General features: G+C 38.3%; 1 protein-coding gene across 6 annotated transcripts in view; it reads left to right on the plus strand.

The window, feature by feature from the left end:
• CDK14 (cyclin dependent kinase 14) overlaps positions 1-20,521 on the plus strand; it is a 599,292-nt gene that overhangs the window by 348,476 nt on the left and 230,295 nt on the right. For all 6 annotated transcript variants that reach the window (XM_059073929.2, XM_067042484.1, XM_067042485.1 and 3 more), the window contains one exon: positions 13,733-13,853. In XM_059073929.2, the coding sequence (XP_058929912.1) occupies positions 13,733-13,853 (121 nt within the window). The remainder of the gene's footprint in view (positions 1-13,732; positions 13,854-20,521) is intronic.

Here is a 20,521-nt window from a genome sequence, read left to right on the forward strand (position 1 = left end):
TGTAAAAGTGCCTCTAATGATGGCCTCTGGCACAGCTGACTCTTCCCTGGTGACTGGCACTGCCACAGCCATTCTGGCCTCCTTTGCCATCTGCTCAAGGTCAAAACAGGCCCTTCCCTTAGACTGCTACAATGCAGCCACCATCAGGGTATCATTTCCAACAACCATTATGAAAGTGGAGAATTTGGGGGAGGGCAAGGTAGTGGTACTACTCACTTCTGTTCAAAGTGGTTGGCTCAGAACCTAGAGACCCCTGCTTAGCATTGGAGAGAACGTTCTCTCTGTTTATCTCTTGCTCATCCTTCTCTCTGCCTAGGACTGGCTTTCCTCTCCCCCAAGTGAGTGTACCCCAGTGATGCTCCCTGGAATTCAGGCCCTAAGGCTTCAGAAAGAGGGATTTCCTTCCTTGTGAGAATCTAAGGCTCCTGAGAGGTCTAATTTCAGATCTTGGGGTCCCCCTTGCATCCCCTAGCCACAGGACTGGGTGCTCTGACCTGCAGCCCCAATAAACAATCATAGCACTTAATATTTACACCAAAACACAACCAACAGTCCAATATCAGTAATCTCGGTAGGATTTAGGCTTAAATGTTATTAAGTTGGGCTTAATTGGTCCTGTGCTTTGTAGGGTGAAGAACAGCTCTCACCACCTACCCTTTTTTCAGTCCTTTGGGTTCCTGAAAACCTCTGATCAAGAACTGGGAGAGGCATTGGTGCATTGTCTTTGTGTTCCTTGAGGCAGCAAACATCTCCCTCAAATAAACTGCAGAGCCTCAGAAACCTATTAGCTCTGCCAGAACAGGCACCCAGTTTACATTAAACCCTTTGGTCTGTTTGAAGCATCCAGATGCAAGTTTATTTCACAGCCTGCCCCAGAACAGTGGGTAGGGACTTGCTTTCCATTTATATAACAGAAATTGCCATTAAGTTGCTTTTCTTAGAATAAAGGAACAGTCAGCAGCTAAGGTAAATTCAGGTCTCTTCTATTGGTAAAACTAAACAGCTGGAAGCTTTGAAATGAGTGTGTTTGTAACTTCTGCTCATCAAGGTTTTTTTAAAGAAACTCTCAGGTCTGGGCACACCTCTTTCTATGCTTAAGTTAGCTCTTTGAGAGGCAGCTAAGGTGCCATGCAGAATAAGAGACACCTGCTATTGTTGTAGTTGGGATCTAAGCTGGTTTCACACGTATAAGCACTTCAATTCATAGGCAGGGATTCCAGTAAATAGAGGCAAATTGATCGCCTGTCTGAATGTGCTTTAGACAGTCTTGTCTAAGTCCTGCGTTTTACAAAAGACTGTTATATTGGGATGCAGAAGGGGTGGAATGTGATGGTAAGAAATGGGACAATTGTAAGAGATGATCATTGCTCATAGGGAGCTTATAACATAGATGGAGAGATAAACAGATGAATAAGACAGTTTTATGTACTTACTGCCAAATGAGTTGAATAGAGAATGAGATGTGATATAAAAATTTGGAGGAGAGATTGATTAATTCTTGAGGTTTTATTCATCTAATTTTTTTAAGATTTATTCATTATTTTATTTATTTTTGGCTGCGTTGGGTCTTAGTGGCAGCATGCGGGATCTTCGTTGAGGCACGCGGGCTCTTCGTTGTAGTGCGTGGGCTTCTCTCTAGTTGTGGCGTGCAGGTTTTCTCTTCTCTGGCTGTGGTGCGCAGGCTTCAGGGGGCATGGGCTCTGTAGTTTGCAGCACGCTGGCTCTAATTGAGATGCACAAGCTCAGCAGTTGTGGCACACGGGCTTAGTTGCCCTGCGGCATGTGGGATGTTAATTCCCTGACCAGGGATTGAACCAGCGTTCCCTGCATTGTAAGGCGGATTCTTTACCATTGGACCACCAGGGAAATCCCCATCTAAATTTTAAATATCACATTAGATAAAGTTTGAGACATCATGGAGTTTGTTAGGAAAATAAGTTCATCACTTATATTAAGAACCAGTAGCTTGTATATTAATACCCTTATGGTATGATATTATATTTATGAACATCATAAAGAGATTAAAGCATTATATATATATATATTGGGTTTACTTCTTACCAAAAAAAAAAAAAAGAAGAATCAGGGGACTTCCCTGGCGGTACAGTGGTTAGGACTCCACACTTCCACTGCAGGGGGCACGGGTTTGATCCCTGGTTGGAGAACTATGATCCCGCATGCTGTGGCCAAAAGAAAAAAAAAAGAAATCATGAGCTTTTAGGTAATTTAATCTTACTTGCATTAGGTTTTAAAAATTTTTAAACCCAGGAACAGATTTTTCTATTGAAATCTGACACAAAGTCCCAAGCTGTAACACAAGTAAAAGTAGACGTGCTCTGCTCTGGATGATGTGGGTTTGGTTATTCGCCCTGTTGGCCAGGATGACAAACACGTGCCACCTGCTATGGGAACACTGTCTCAGGGGTTCATGATAGGTGCTGTTCTCTCTCTCTCTCTGTCAGTCCAACAATAGACTCACTGTGGGCTGACGCCCTGCCAGGAGCTGGAGCTACCAAGGTGAATGACACTGCAGCTTCTTTCAGGGAAGCTGCAGTCTTGCGGGGTGGGGCGGACTGATATGTAAATGAATGACTTGGGCTGTCCATGCACGCTCAGGCCTGCTGTCATTCAGAGAACAGAGAAAGGCTCACTTCCTGGACCAGGGAGGGAGGGCAAGTCAGGGAAGCTTCTGGAGGACTTGGCCAGAGTATAGGTGTGAAGGACATGTAGGAATCCATCAGCTGAGTAAGGCATTCCAAGGAATGAGACCATGGTGTGCAAAGAAACTGACATGAAATCAGATAATTACAGGTAATTTGATAGGCAGGTAACAGTTGCCTATGTTCTGTTCTATAACAGAACATAGAAAGGAAGGGGAATAAAAAAGACTGGAGTAATAATAGCAGAGGAAGTTATTTCTCAGAGTTTGGACTTTCAGAATAAAACCAGGAGGATCCATTAAGCTCTTTAGCAGAGGAGTGACCTGATCAGATGGTGTTTTAGTTAATGATAATAGTTAATATGTACTATGTTATTATAGGCCAAGTGCACTATTCATCACTTTCCATGCATTTCTCGTTTAATCACACTAATGCCCTAGGAGTCAGGTGTGGTCATTGTATCAGGGATCCTAGAAGAAAACAAAGGGCAACTCAAACAGGGTGATTGAGGAGAGATGGATGAAGGGACTATTTATGAAACTGTGGGCAGGTTTAAAGATGTAAAACCCCTCCAGGCTAGCAGTAGTGGGGAGCCTTTACCATTCTGCTCTGCAGGATTACGAGAGAAATAGATTCTGGAACCCACTGAGCAAGAGTGGTAGCCTTCCGGGACCTCCCTGGCGGTCCAGTGGCTAAGACTCGGCGTTCCCACTGCAGGGGGTACGGGTTCCATCCCTGGTCAGGGAACTAAGATCCCACCCACTTGCTGCACAGAGTGGCCAAAAAAAGAAAAGAAAGAGCGGTAGCCTTCCAAGGGAGTACTTAGCCACAGCCATTTTCCTGTCCAGCTGGGAAGGAGCCAAGGGTAAAAAAATACACCAACCTCACTTTTTTCCTTCCCTCTGATTTTTGGTCCTTGTGCCTCCCAATGGTCAAACTGCACTTGAGGCCAGGGCACCAACAACTCTGTAATTACAAGCTCATTAAGGTCAGCAGAGAACAGGAAGGAGGAAGAGTCAAGAATGCATCAGGAGAGGCAAATAGAGAATATCCAGCAAAGTTACCACATGCATTTCACACATGTAGCAACTAAAAGTCAGCTAGGTTAATCACTTGCCTCAAATCAGGCAGCTTTTAAGTGGTGGTCCCACATGAGCACACAGAGGAAGCTCTTATACACTACAGGGAACTGTCTCTTCCTCAGACTATGGAAAAGGAAGAGGAAGGGCAAACGTGGCAGCTGGAAAACCAGTGAGGAGCTCTTTCTAAGATTCAAGACCCAGAAGAATAAGTATGAAGGCCTAAAATGACAGTGCAGTGAGCACAAAAAGAAGGGAATGGATTTGAAACAGTAGAGGCAGAATGGATACAACTGTGGACCTCAACTTCCTTATAAAAAATGATAATATATGGCTTCCCTGGTGGCGCAGTGTTTGAGAGTCCGCCTGCCGATGCAGGGGACATGGGTTCGTGCCCCGGTCCGGGAAGATCCTACATGCTGCGGAGCGGCTGGGCCCGTGAGCCATGGCCACTAAGTCTGCGCATCCGGAGCCTGTGCTTCGCAACGGGAGAGGCCACAACAGTGAGAGGCCTGCGTACTGCAAAAAAAAAAAAAAAAAAAAAAGAACTACCATACAATCCAGCTATTCCACTTTTGGATTTGAAGTTTATTTATATATTAGTAATGCCCAACTCCAGTATCAGGACAATCAAGATTGTCACCAGATGTCATAAAACATGTTTTAAAATCATCCAACTAAAGTTTAAAAATCATCAAAGTAATGTTCATGTCTTTTAGTAGACATTTTCTTCTCATTATAATGTCTGAAGTCCTGTACTGAGTACAGTGTTGAGACCCCAGACTATAACTTGACCTCTGTTCAAATAGTATGAAAAGAGAAAAGAAAAAAAAAGTAAAAGCATGGGAGAAAATAATTCACAAAAATTGGGCAACAACCATAAAATTTTAAAGATATCGTAATGACTTAGCATGTCCTAAACCTTTTTTTTCCCTTGAATTGGCTCAATGATTCCCTCATTAATTGGAACTGATTTAGTTGGATTTACCCTTATAAAAACATAAAAACCTCTTAGTTCAAGTTTGAACATAGTTGCCTATTTTCATCTCATGGTATATTTTAAAAATTGACTTCAGTAAGGACACCTCAGAAGAGCTTTTTCTTTAGGTGTTACTATTGTACATATCCTTCAGATTAGCTTTAACCACACCCAAGTTTGAGGTTTCTGGAAAAAAACAATGAGCCTTTGGGGTCCTGTAAGATAAAGAGCATCCCCCCCGCCCCCGCAAAAGCAATCAAATTCCTAGCGGTTACTCTCCATGTTACCACAGCCTAACTACTAGTAGGTAGTTTAGTAGGTAGTTAGCCTAACTACTCCATTTCTGGCTACTGCTTTCAGCCAACGTCCACTTTAAAACAGACAAACAAAGCAGCTGATAAGAACTGTTCTTATTTAAGCAACCAAACCCTAATTTGAAGGTTCCTGAGCATTTCTCTTATCAAACTTCTCTTTTCTTTGAGGGCTCTTTGTCAGATTGTTCTGTGAGGCCCTCTAGACAGCATCAGTCATTTTCTCTTCAGTTTACTTATTCTTTTGGAACCTCCTTTCAGTAAAACCAGCTGTGTTTTCTCCTTACTTCTCTTTCCTATGTCCCCTGCCTCCCTGTCCTCACCCCATCCCTCTCCCTCTCTCGCAAGACTGACCTGTCACCGTTCTGGGCTTTGGACCCACTCAGTCTATGCCACTGCCCAGCTGGAGCCCAGGAGCATGTTTGTTCCCAGATGCTCAGTCTTCCTGGGGAGTCGGTGACACTGCTTGCATTCACATCCGGGCATAGCCACTTATTGCTGTAGACCAAGGGGTAAATTAGTTTCCTGTCTGTATAATTGGGATACTAATAATTATATTACCTTCTGGGTTATTGCAATGATTAAATGACATCACTCCTTTAAAACCCTTAGAATACCCAACAGATTGTAACTGCTCAAGAATTTCTCATCAAGTTTGCTTCTGTATTGTAATCACTAGCATATTATCCACAGATTCTCATATTTTTATATTAACTGTGGTAAGACTAGGTAAGGGTATTGTCCCCCCTCCTTTTTACAAAATTTTAGGTGGTTTAGGAAGGAAATGGGAATGACTTTCTCATAAAGTCTCCAAGAGGAACACTCACTCTGAAAGCTAAAAATAAATTAATGAGCATAGGTTGTTATTTCGAATGTTACGTATGTATGATAATTTCATCTTTATACATTGGCTTCTTTCATATTAAGCACAAAGCATACCTCTGGCATAAAATCGTAATTATTCTTACTTTATTTGACCTAATTATAGTTACAGTTGTTCAATAAATAATCTCTAACATATACAAATGCATGCTCATAATATTTTTGGTATATAAATACATATTTATAAACAAATGGCCTAAAAGTTCTGAGTATTATGTCTTGATTTAAAACTTAAATTCTTATGAATTTAGTATGTTTTACCTTTAATTTTTAAAAACTGGAAACATCATCATGGGTATGGAAATTCATCAAAATTGCCAATTTAGTCAGGTTATGAAATTCATTTTCTATATTGTGTTGTCATCTAGCATTGGAATAATAACTATGAGTTTCATTAACTGAGAAGCAGAAACTAGAAAATTAAATGTAAACCAGTGAACTGTGAAAATGATGATATATTCATGTATACGCTCTTGAAAATGATTTTGCATTTTTCTGCTGATGCAGATGTGATGTGATGGGATCAGTGAGGTGGAATTATTTACTTAAAAAGGCTTTTTAAGAATTTGAGCATATATGATCTTCATACATTTAATGAACAAGGTTCTTAGTAATATTTTCTTAGGATCACTGAGTTTTAGTACCTAGATGGACTTTAAAGTTTCCTTAGTCTGACCCATGGGTCAACCAACTTTTTCTTAAAGGCCAGATACTAAATTTTGTAGCTTTACATGTTGTACCACTCAACTCTGCTGTTGAGCACAAGAGCAGCCATAGACAATACGTGAAAGAACAGACGTAGCTGTGTTCCAGCAAAATTTATTTACAAAGACAGGTAGCCAGTTTATAGGCCATAGTTTGATGACTCTGATCTCAGCCCCCTTATTTTACACATAACATAAGCAAGAGAGCTTAAGCGACTTAATCAAGCAGACACAACTAACTCGTTAGTGTCAGAACGACTGTCAGGCATTTCGTTTTTTTCTTATCACAAGTCTTCCAATATGCAGACTACTGCTCTTGGTAGCAAAAGCATGTTTCTTATGTGGTAGTCAGCCAAAGAACTCTGACTAATTGGTCTTACCACCACTCCTATTAATTTCATGTAAAGCAGTATTTCCCAGAGGAATATATTGTTTTTATATTCTATGAAAATAGAAAATAAAGTCTTCCTATATAAAAAATTTAATTCTTTGAAAATTTCCTTTCTTGTTTAGAATGTATTTATTAAAATAGTATGATCATTTCTGTTATTTCAAATGAAAGATATAAAAAAATGCCCTTGAGGATAGACAGAAGTTAGGCATAATTTATTAACTTAAAAAATTCAAAGGTCAGAGCATATATATGTTTATATAAAAATGTAAGATCAGAACAAAATAAAATATTGCCTTAACATGTTTTAATGTCTTCTGGACTTAATTTCATTTTAATTAGAGTTTGTTTTGAGAGATTACTCTTACTCAGTTTAAAGATTCTGACAAATGCCAGTCATAACATTTTAAAGGGATTTTTGTATCCTGTAAAGAGTAGCTTCTGTTAAAGTAGAAATCTGGACAGAAAAAAACCCCACAAAGATGTTTAATTTAAAGGAAAGAAAAGGAGATTATAATTGTTATCTCAAAATTTTTTTTCCGGGCTTCCCTGGTGGCGCAGTGGTTGAGAGTCCGCCTGCTGATGCAAGGCATGCGGGTTCGTGCCCCGGTCCGGGAGGATCCCGCGTGCCGCGGAGCGGCTGGTCCCCTGAGCCATGGCCAATGGGCCTGCGCGTCTGGAGCCTGTGCTCCGCAGTGGGAGGGGCCGCGATGGTGAGAGGCCCACGTACCGCAAAAAAAAAACAAAAACAAACTTTTTTTCCACTTTAAGAAACACCATGTGATATTAAGTGTATAAAAAACATAGGCCTGTCCCTAAAATGCTCACATTTCCTGCTTTCTATTATGGCAAAGATGGGGCAAGAGGTTTGGAGGATGCTTATAGGGGAAGATTGGGCATTCAAGTCTTTTATTATTCACATTGAAGAGTGTTCCAATTAAACTTTAATTTTTAATAAAATTAATCTCAATAAATGTAGGTCATTTATTGTCTAGGATGTATTTCGAAATTGATAACTATTTGCTGTGGGCAGACCTGAGGCTAGTGTAATACTCTAGCAAGAGATGATTGGGCTTCCCTGGTGGCGCAGTGGTTGAGAGTCCGCCTGCCGATGCAGGGGACACGGGTTCGTGCCCTGGTCCGGGAGGATCCCACATGCCGCGGAGCGGCTGGGCCCGTGAGCCATGGCCGCTGAGCCTGCGCGTCCGGAGCCTGTGCTTCGCAACGGGAGAGGCCACAACAGTGAGAGGCCCGCGTATCAAAAAAAAAAAAAAGAGATGATGATGAGGACCTAAAGGAGAAGGAAGAAAAGAGAGCAATTATAAAGTAAAATCTATTGAATTTTTTTAATTTTTTAAGTGAAAGTGAAACTGTGCAACTCAGATTGAGACTTGAACCCATGCTCTTTCAACTGAGATCACACACCTGGTCTCAGGACTTAATGAAGTTCAGATTCTTGATCTCTCATTGCAGAGAGAAGTCAGTGAGAGACAAAGTCGATAGGTAGGAAGTAGATTTATTTAGAGAGAAACACACCCCACAGACAGAGTATGGTCCATCTCAGAAGGGGAGAGCGACCCAGGGTATGGGGTTGTCAGTTTTTATTGGGGTGGGTAATTTCATAGGCTAATGAGTTGGGGGAGTATTCCAGCTATTTTGGGGAAGGGGTGGGAATTTCCAGGAACTGGGCCACTACCCACTCTTTGAGAGTCAGCCTTGGAACTGTCATGGCACTTGTGGGTGTGTCATTTAGCTTGCTGATGCGTTACAGTCAGCGTATACTGAGGCTCAAGGTATAGTGGAAGTCGACTCGTCCGCCATTTTGGACCTACTTGGTTCTAATCTGTTTATGTTGTGTCCTCGGGCTATGTCATTCTTTTGAAGGTTGTGCCCTGCCCCCTTCCCTCCTGTTTCAAAAGGAGCCTATAGGGAAACAAGACTTCCGGCTTTGGTAAATGGATGGATGGTGATGTTTAGTGGTGAGTTATAGAACCCTGAAGGGGGTAGTAACGGTTGGAGAATTGGGGACAATAAAAATCTTACAGTTACATATGGAGGATATATGTTGACAGTTTTTATTTAGAAATCTAAAGTTTTAGGGGAAGATTGATGGTAGAGATACATATTCGGGATCTTCAGCAGACAGATAGTAACTGAACACCTGGGAGTAAATCAGATCCTCCAGGAAAACTTGTCAAGTGCAGAGGCAAAAGGTTAAAGCCAAAACTCTGGACAACACCAGAAGAAAATGCTTTTTTGTTTTGTTTTCATTGATGGTTGTTTATTGATACACTGTAAGAGCAGCAATAATGAATTTTTAAAAGTAGCTTTAGCACATCATCAGATACTTAATGGAAACCCTCTAGGAGGGAGAGGACACCATTAAAAATGTCTATTTAAAATAAATTCCAGGCCAGTTCTTAGGACTGCAGAATGGGAAAGAAATATAAAAGCCTTCCTCTGCCCTTACTCTGTGGACTAGCTCACGGAATAGAGAAGTCTTCCCCTTTTCAGCCTGACAGCCTAATGGTAAACTGTTACCCAAGTATGTCATGTCTGTGTGGAATCAAGTTGTGAAGAAAGGAGCCCCTTTCCTAGAAATATTGATTTTGCGATTAAGAGCAAGACACTTTTTCTGATCATTCAGTTTGGGGAATGAGGTAAGGTGAGAGAGACGTGTGGGAGTTGCTGTAATATAAAATACAAAACCATTGACAAGCACAGAACAGTGGCACGTCCTCTGGAAAGACTGAAGTGGTGAGAGATGTTTCTTTATATTGTATTTTAGTTGGCTTTCGCAAGTCCATCTACCTTTTCCCATTATTCCTCTTAATTCAAAAGAATCAAGTCAGTGTTGCCAGTTCTTCCTCAATTCCTTAGTCAAAGCACAGACATGGGAATTAGTATTCTTGAACCCCAATGCTAGTTTTAGCAATTTTCTCCATGGAGTCAGAGGGATAACTCAAGTCTCCAACCAATGTTACTACCTGCAAAAAGGATGCATTAGAATTTGAAAGAATAATTAGATGTGCATAGAATAGAAATCTAATGAACATGAGTGTACAGCTAAAAGAACTTTTACTGTTTGGGGAACCTAAAACAGTTTACTAGTAAATTGCATTTGATCCTGGACTCACAGCATATTCCCTGTATTAACGATGCAATTGGACATAGAGACTTATGGTTGGGGTCCAGTGGTTATTGGTTGTAACTTGTGGTTAGTGCCTGTTGGACATCCTCATCCCTATGTCTAGTGAGGAATTGGGAAGACCCAGATCTGAAGCCCACAGGCAAGTATGAGCTGGAGATAAAATCTTAAGAGAAGTCACCTAGGGATGACAGTTGAAACATAGCATTAGCCACAGTTACCCACAGAGTGTATACGTTTAGAAAGCACTGGTTTAAATATATAACTCTAGACAAGTCCAGCAGTTATGGGGCAGATAGAGGAAGATTCCAGAAGCAGACCAAGTCACTCCTATTATCTCTTCCATAGCTGAGAAGTCAAGGGAGTAAATTTAAAAGAATGGGAGTGGTCAACTGTATCCATTGCAGCTGAGAGAACTTTTAAGATAAGGTCTGAAGAATCTCCATTGATTGTCGCGAAGGGCTGGTTTTCTGAAGGCAAATGTTGGAAGAACTGTCACATGATTTACTTTGTGTGCCTGCCAGAGGGTAGAACCAGGCTCAAGGTGGCAGCAGAAGTTAGACCATCTTATAGAGATATGAAAAGGAATTCTTTCCTTGGGTAAGAGCTTACCTGTAAAGCTTAACTCTTCTGGAAATCGAAGATTCTACTATGCTAGCTAGAATCAAGGTTGTCCAACTTAGAATAAGTGGCAAGAGGGCTTGAATGATAGGATTTTTTACTCAGCTCTTAGGACCTTTCCTTAGTTAGAAGTGGTAACATCTTCAAGTTGGATACTCTGAATCATTAGGCAAGCCATTTTAGGTGCCCTAAGGAACATGCACCCTTTCATATGTACACACTCAGCCAAAGCAGCAGTGTATAAATAACCTATACTCATCTAGTTAGCATTTCACTTTGCTTTTTGACTCTTAATTCAAACTGAACATTAATATAAGAAGTTTTGATAATAACCCATGAACTTCATCCTTTTTAGAAGGTATTGTAGCTCTCTTCCTGTAGTGTAACCATAGCAACTGACAGGGAACAGAGAAAGAAAGCTTTCACACATGCTGTGCTAATTAATCCTGTCCTACAGTTTTCCTTCAGCCAGAGGATGCAGTTTAATAAATTTTGCATAGTAAGCGTGTTTTGATGCATGAACTGTATAAATACATAGCAATGTCTTTACTAAATGTATTTATTTTTAAATGCAGTTGTATATTTCTACTTCAAGGTGTACTTTTTTTTTCTTTTGTGTCATTGTTTTAATAATGTGCTCCCTCTCTGAAAAGTTTTGGGATTTATTTATCTTTTTAACTGAACAGAAATATTTTTAGGGTAAAAACCTTTTGTTTAACAATATACAGGACACTCTCTACAAGAATATGTTTTAATTGACTCTATCAAAGTGAAAAGTGAAAGAGTTTTTCTCAAGTGATACAGAAGAATGTATCTTAAAAATATAATAACATGCTTCAATATGACACATTTATATGCAAACCACTTTAAGAAACTGTCTTAACACATTGAAGAGTTAGATTTTGAAAACTCATTTTCATTGTTGATTTGGGAAGTTGTGTGACCCATGTGAATGGAGTTTGAGCAGTCCTTGACTGAAACATGAGATGGAGAAAAGTAATGTAGATGAAGAGCTTTTTCTATTTATATTTTTCAGAAATATTTAATCAGTTTTACAAACATATTCGGAGTGGGCATAACTGACCTGAAGTCACATATCATTATTTAGACTTATACTATTTCTAGGTAATTTTGAGGTCTGGTTCTCCCTTTAAAACTGGGGTATCACAATTTTCTATAACCAATCTGGTCTTCTGAGCTGTCAAAGAAAATCTCAGACTCTTAAATTCTCCTATCCCCCTGACCTAGGTTTCTATCAACAGAGACTTGGCAATACCAAGGGAATCCAGCCTGAACGTTTTTGGCTTCCCATTTGCCTTGACAACAGCATATGGAACAAGTCAGAACCTACTTCAGGACTTGTGCTTATTAGCTCTTTATTCTGTATAGCAACATGTTCATTTGAGGAACTAAACTTTTTGATGGGATTACTAAACTCTGGAAACACTTTACCACCCTGACTGTTTTATCTGTTGTTCAGTTTTGCCTGCTTTGAGGTAGGATAAAACCTTGCAGAGAAAAGGAGTAGAGGTTATTATGGAAATCTGTTATCAGAAATAGTTACTCTATTCATGTGCAGAAAAGTTAGGGAAAATACATGTGTAGGTATGTTTGTGTGTGTATAATCTGTACATTTTAATATGGAATACTTGTAAACATTAGTCAATTTATAATATGCCATTGTGTTGTTATAAAAATTGCATGGTAGGAAAAATTGAGTTATTATAACCATAGTTGAACTAATTCGAAATTCATCTTCTCACCAGATGCTCTATTAATTTTAACATTTACATATAATACAGTAAAGGGAATACCAAGTGTTTAATAAACTGAGAAAAGTTATGTTCCTAAGTACTACATAAAAATTTAAATAATCAAAACATTAAAATAAATATGTTATGGTAGGTTCACTGTAAAAATGGTTATTCACTTTGAGCATTACAGTGATAAATAATACTTTACACTTGTCATTAATGAACATTCCCAGATAGAAAGCTATCACAGATTATTTTCTCAAAAAAAAACATCTATAGATTTTGTGTTTTTTAAAGGAATTATGTATTAATTGTAGAAAACTTGGAAAAAACTCAGAAAAACTTATTACGTTAAAAAAACAGATAATCTTGTATTCCAGAACTAACCACTAAGGTTATTCAAATATATTTTCCACCAGTCTTTTTTCAGTGCATAAATATTTATGGTTGTGAGGTCAAACTGCGTGTAATTTATCACTTAACATTTTATTGTGACCACTTTCCCAATTTTTAAACATTCTTAGAAAACAATTTAATATATTATATGGTATCTCATCATTTCCACATACCAGATTTATTTAACTGTTCCTTTATAATTATTTATTTATGTGGTTTTCAAATGAACCTCCTGAATAAGCATTTCTTAGTGAGTGTTTGACAGAACCCTGAAACCAAAAGAAGTTTTGGAAAAACCCTTTGAGAAAAGAGTCATATTCTCGTCTTTCAGATTCACCATACACATTAGAAAAATCAAGGGCACTGAGAAGTCTCACAGTATGGAAACCTGTTTTACTTTTTAAACCATCTTTTCTCAAAGGTATTTGACCTTGGGACTTTTCCTTATCACATTTATTTGTAACTCTCAGAACATGAGACGTTCTTTGGAAAGTCCAGGAGATTTCTAAGCTTCTGCATAGTATCAAATAGTTTATGAATCATTTGTTTACTCTCCTGGGATATTTTTTTCTTTAGATTCTTGGTGCTATATTAGGAAATATAAATGATTTATTGGTTATTAGCATGTATTTGAAACAGGTAGACCACAATATGCTTTCCCCAACCTTTCTAGTAACCTTGACATTGCATTTGTGATTCTGTATTATAATATCACGTTTGACCTTTTAAAACTGTGAACATTCAAATTTAAATTCCCTTGTTTTATTAATGCCTATTAAACTTCCTTATGTTTCATGTAACCCACAGGTCTTGCAAGAGCAAAATCCGTCCCTAGCCACACATACTCCAATGAAGTGGTTACCTTGTGGTACAGACCTCCAGATGTCCTCTTGGGCTCGACAGAATATTCCACCTGCCTTGACATGTGGTGAGAAATGGAAGCTTTACTCTAGCTAATTTATCTATAGTGCTTGGTCTGGGTCAAGCCTAGACAAACATCCTAACAGTCTGAATGAAGATTAATGGTGCTGGAGTGTTAGCCTGTGTGTGGCAATACCACTGGAGCTTTTGAAAACATAATTGGGAATGTTCCCTAATCAGATACTCCCTTACAGATGGTGTCTGCTAATGGTTCTTGATGGACAGGGGCAGAGACATTTTTCTAACTGTCAGTTTGGTGATTTTTCTCCCTAAGGGTCTTAATTTGTAGATTTATTTTATAACAAGGAAGTATATATCTCCAAACAGCAGTATGGGTTGGAAGTTGTAGGAGCATGTTTAAATTCACAACAGAAATCAGATAAGTGGTCTGAAAATTTTGCTGTGACTATAAGGTACTAAATTTGGTAGAGTACAGTATACCCCTGAAAACTGTTGGTACCAATTATCCAAAATGAAATAAAATGATTACTTTTTAAAAATATCAGAGTAAGTTTAAATTCAATAGAGTCACTGTTTTACACAGTGGTTTAGCAAAACTTAAAAATCTATTATAGGAGGCCCAAAGACTGGCAAGGTTTAATGTGTAATTATTAATGATAAACTATGATGAGTTTCCAGTCTAGTGTGATCTAAATCAAATAAGGGAATAACCTTCTTTTTAGCAATCAGAAAGGCTTAATAGTGAATGTTGAAAATGTCATTTATTAATAGAAAAATCCCTTTTCTACACTCACAATTGTGTTCAGAGTAAAACAGTTCACATAGCACATGGATGGCTGTTTGATAGCATGAATCATCTTCCATGAATGATGATGCCCTACATACAGAATTCAGCTACATGTTCACATAATGTTTATGACCTCAATAAAGCTTCAGCATGTGTCATTTATCTTCTTGCCCTGTACTTACTTCACTGCTCTACCCTAAATAATCTTGACTTTTAGTAAATTAGGCTGTGATGAGGCTCGGCTTCTTCCCTGATATTTTTAATCCAAACTTTCTTCCTTCCTTCCTTCTTTCCTTCCTTCCTTCCTCCCTTCCTCCCTCCCTCCCTTCCTTTCGTTTTGTCTGCGTTGAGTCTTCTTTGCTGCGTGCAGGCTTTCTCTAGTTGCAGCTAGCGAGGGCTACTCTTTGTTGTGGTGCGCAGGCTCTAGGCATGCAGGCTTCAGTAGCTGTGGCACATGGGCTCAGTAGTTGCGACTCACGGGCTCTAGAGCACAGGCTCAGTAGTTGTGGTGCACGGGCTTAGTTGCTCCGTGGTATGTGGGATCTTCTCAGACCAGGGCTTGAACCCATGTCGCCTGCATTTGCAGGCAGATTCTTAACCACTGTGCCACCAGGGAAGCCCTGATCCAAACATTTTATGGAAAGAAAATAATCAAGCTCCTTGTGATGTAAGGTACAGTGTAGATTTACTTAATTTAGATTCCAACAACCCCTTAGGAATGGAATTTGGGCATCTGTAAAGCCACTGAAAATATATGCAACATTTTGTGTACACGTGGATATATTTATTTTTATGTGGTGTAGATCTGTATGAGTTACAGAGTGTTTTTCTTTACTTTTTGAGAATGGAGATTCTAGATTGTTTTTCAGTGAGGTCAGTTAAGGACTCTGCTAATAGAACATAGTTTGGAAATATTTGTGGCTTGGAGCCAGTTTTGTCTTAGTTGCTTGGCAGTGCAGTTAAGACTCTACCCTCAGAATGAGGAGAAGCTATTTTTTATACCCTAGTGGCTAATTTTTCCCAAACCTTTGAAAGTGCTCTTTAAAGTACAGAGAACCACATGGATTCGGACTTGCTAATATGTCTGTTTGTGATATACAGTGTTTGACTTCCAGTCTGTGCCTCTCCACTCGCCCTGCTCCCCAACCTTTCTGTGACATGTATGTGCCTGTTTGTGTCTATTCTCTTAAGGAAGAAGGCTTGGTTGCTTTCTGCCAATTTGCTTTAAGCAGAGACATAATGAAGCATAAGAAGAAGATGGTTATTTAAGTGAAAGGGAGGAAAACTGATATAAAATAATAGATCCCAAATGCCCTTTTGTCTGCATGCCAAGATTATTCATTGCCAAAAGCAAATAGTAAATGTGTTATGTTGGAGCAGTTTCCCATGCTTATTGGCTCTTCATTTCTAAACTCTAAAATCTGAGTTATGTCTATGCTATGCCTGTCACTCTGAATCTGATTTCATTCCAAGCCATTTTCTAAAAGCCATTTTGTTATTTTCCTATAAGTCAGGTAAAACGTATGTATTTTTCCAGTTAGAGAAAAGTTCACAGGGCAATGATTTTTGCATAATTAGTGACCTTGATGCTGGGTATTCAAAGATCTAGAAATGGGACTATAATTGAGTCATGGCTCAGCTGCACCAAAGAGAAGTGCAAATATTAACCCGTAGACAATAGCAGGGAGGCAGGTGGCAGTGGTTTCAGGCTATTTTTACAGTTCATTTACCATCCTGGGGCAGTAGGGTAGTAACTAAAAACTAACGATCCCTACACAGTGTTAGAATTTCCAGTTTTCTGTTTAAATAGCTTCAGGCAATAAAAATATTAATGAAGACACTTATTCATTAACATTGGCAGCAAATGATGGAAGTCAGAGCTCTCCCTGTTATGATTTACTGCTCTAGGTCTCCAGCACAGTGGTGATGTATGAATATAGTGTGCCATTTGAGAACTCATCAGAAAGATGGTTTTTGACACCTTTGTCTGCCTCCGTGAAGGAGGGTTTAAGCAGAGGAATCAAATTGGACTTTGTCTCGTGTATAGCTTCCCTTAATTCTTGGATTTTATAACTCTTTGAAAGTCAAGGCATAGGAAATCATCGTTAAGCTTCTAAACCAAAAAGGCTTACCAAGTACTGAAAACCACATTAAGAGAAGTGCAAATGTGAAAAGGAGCTTATCTGTGTAGTTCCTCCCTTGTCAAGGAGTTCTGCTCTAGCTGTCGAGGTCATTGCTCTTAATAAGCCTTATATTCCTTTATAGAAGCTCATAAATATGTTTAGAATGGTATTTGTTTTCTAAAGCAGAAGGTCACTTGGGATTATTTTAAGGGATTAATTTTTAGCATAGTGGCTAAGTTAATCTGTAGCTAATAAATACCTCATCACGGTGCTTTTGGGGGGACACAATATATAGTGATACCACCTTGTGTCAATTCCAGTGCTCCACAACATGGTGTGTAAAGAATGATAGCATGTCAGTCTCTCCTTTTCATCATCTTTTTCAAAGCTAATTAACATATTAACTATGCTTGTCAAAATGTGGGGCAAATCATTTATAAATAAACCTGTCAAATGTAATGAGATTGCATACTAAATCATCCTTTTCTCTATAGCATCTCTGATTTAGGATTAAAATTAATTTATTTAATATTGTAGCAGCTGGGTGGTTAGAAAAAAATTTCCATACCGATCTTGATATATAGAAAAATGTCTGCATCAAAGTTGATTTTGCATATATCAGAAAAGAAATTGCCTATTTATTGAGTATTATAAGGCCATTTAGCATTGCATTTTATTAAATAAGCCTAATCACCGTACATACTGGCCATATAGAGTTCTGCCATCATCCTTAATGATCTCTCCTGAACCAAGGAAATTTATGTAATAAAATAAAGTTTCCTAAGGACTCACGCTTGTTTACCAGTGTTTTAAGAGAAAGAATCATAAATTGTCTTAAACAATAGTAATAACAATGGTAACAATAGTAGATACTTTTACTGAACACAAACTGTATTCTAAGTCCTCTTACGCATTTTAATTACTTACCTACTGTTCTATGATACAGTGAAAGAAAACAAAACCCAGGGAGACTAAATAAGAGAGTAAGGGTCATAGTTAGTAAGTAGAGCTGACATTCAAACTCAGAGCTAACCCACTCCAAAGCCCTTTCTCCTTATAACATATTACATAATCTCTTAAGATGATTTATAAGCAATTGTTTTTTATTTTACTAGTAAAATGATTCCAAACCACAAATAAGTAAAATACCTCTTTGAGAATTTAGGTTATGATCTGAGTCATGTTGGATCCTTTGCATATTTCATACCAAGTGGATGGCTTTCACTCTCACACAACAGCCTTGCAGACTGCTTTCTCTCCTCACATCAATAGTCTATATTATATAATTTTATTCAGGGTGGAGTTTTTTTTTTTTTTTTTTGAAATAAACAAGACATGAATCATTGGATTGAATACATTTTCATGAGACCAATATCTATACTGGCAAGTATTTTCACAACTTCTAACCATTACTCATTTACCGCTTCTGCTAAAACGAATGTGTCCATTTAAAAAAGAATGCTAGTAAAAGATGAGAATTTGAGTTCATGGACTACATAAAATCATCTATCAACATTATTTACACATTTTCTAATTAATCAGGTCATGAGACCAAGGAGGATTCAAATTAGTCACTCTCAAAAGTAACAACTCTTTAAGAGCTGCTCAAATAATACATGATCCAAATGACTTGCCAGTGTAGCCACTGACAATGCAATGGAACATGACAAAAGAGCAGGGATAGTCAGAAGGGTGTCTGGGGGACAAAAGCTGAGCTCCTGGTGGCAGCCATACTTTCTGAGCCACTCCCACTACTGAAGTCCCTTAAAGTTGCAATGACCATAGAGTATATTGTCCATACCAGGATACTTTTTAGAGTTAATAGTAATTCTGCTAGGACAATAGGTGTAAAACAGGGATGTAAGTGTGACATGTGGTCATCTTACTCATAAAGCACTGGAGCAATAATTTGCTAAATACTAGTAGTCAGAAGAGACAATGCATTTGAGTGCTTAATTCACACTGAAGGAGTGCTGGCTACAAACTATTCCTTGTGGAAAACTTCTGTTACATTGCTTTATAACAGATTGTCTCCAAAAGTACAGTTCTCTAATATTAGATTATTATGACATTATGGAGTGGCTGCCACAGTGCTGCATTTAGTGATGGCTTTGGAATGATGAAGGGAACCTATTCTCTTATCCTATTAGAAGCTTAGCATGGTTATGGTTATTACATCCCATGTTGTTTATCAGTGTGTGCTTGTGAGAGAGAGAGTGTATGTGTGTTTTCAATGGATATGTTTGGTCACTTGTTAATGATGGGTTGGCTGAATCATAACATATAAAATGAGACATTGTATATGTAGTTTTCACTACTAAATATTTTGAAAACAAATAAAAATTCCTCTACTTGTATCAAAGTAATTATTATTATCAAAGTAATTGACAAAGTAATTAGTTACCCACAACTGATTTTTGGATAATTTTTAAATAGCCAATCACAATGACTAAGTTTCATGATACTAAGATAGCCCTTGGTATACTTAGCTGCCTCACTGGTTCATAGCTGCAAGAAATGGATAAATGCGGAAATTCTTTAAGAAATATATGACTCCATAAATGTTGAAAATAGTGTTCTTATCAGCTTTTGGAACATCAACCAGCCAAGCTAAATATTTTGTATTTCTATTAAAGTATACAATCCAAGGGTGCTATAGACTATATCAAAGAAATAGAAGCTGTTGTATTTGGTTTTAGGGAGATTCACATACTGTCTGTGTCTAGAGAATTAGAGAGAAATTTTGGCCCAGGATGTTCTCATCTTACGTGTGTGTGCACACGTGCACGTGCGTTTAATTCGGAAATATATGTTAGTACTCAGAGTTTGGAGAGCATTGGATGTTCACTAGTGCCTTTTATGTTTTACAAGTTGTGTATTTTTTCATGTAGCTATTGATTCTCCGATCATGGTAACTAACAGTGGTTTGCTGTATAAAGGAGGCCATGTAATGGTAGAAAATACGTTGAAAGGCTCTGCCACTCCTTACCTGTGTGAATTTAGTTGACCAAATCGCTTAACTATCTTTATCTTCAGTTTCCAAATCAGAAAATTTTGATAATTAATCCTATTTCAGATATAACTAGTTACTAATAGCTCCCACAATAGTAACAGTAAAAAAAGTAGTAATCTCCTGCCTCACTCATTTTCATCCTCTAATCCTATTTCTCAGAAGTAACTACTACTTTCAACTCTTTTAGGATCTATCTCCACACGTCTTGAATAATTGTTTATATTGCTATCTCTAAGTTACTATTTTAGACATTGCTACTAAGTAGGTGTACAGTAGACAAAGATTTAATTTTCTTCCATCAACCTTCCCCCAACTCCACCTTCAATTCATTCTCCCAATATAGAATCTATATCACATTTTGAAATATTAATATGTAAATATTAATATTATTCATGGTGAAGTCAAGTAGTATTCATGATTATGTATCCTTTCTTGTAAAACCTTTGGGTTTTCCTGGACTTTATGATTGTCTCTGCTTTTTATTAGTTTAGTTGTCTTTGTCCCTACTGTTATTTATAGTCATAAAAGATCTGTCAATTATATATGGAAAATATTTTCCAAATGCTCAAACACATCAGCAAATCTGTCAATTCCATTTAATTTTCTTGACATCTCTCTCCCTCAACCTTTTCCTTGAAACTTTCCTCTCGGCTCTCTGATTTCTTGCCTTAGCACAGCTGAACATCTGTCATCTTAGGACTTCCGTTTCCCCCCTCTCCTGTTGTTGTAGGTCCTAAGCTAGTTGTTCTCTGTTTCCCTCCAAATCTGTTCTCTACCCTCTTCTTCCCTGC

The sequence above is a fragment of the Kogia breviceps genome, chromosome 9, assembly GCF_026419965.1.
Source record: "Kogia breviceps isolate mKogBre1 chromosome 9, mKogBre1 haplotype 1, whole genome shotgun sequence".
Taxonomy (NCBI): Eukaryota; Metazoa; Chordata; class Mammalia; order Artiodactyla; family Physeteridae; genus Kogia; species Kogia breviceps.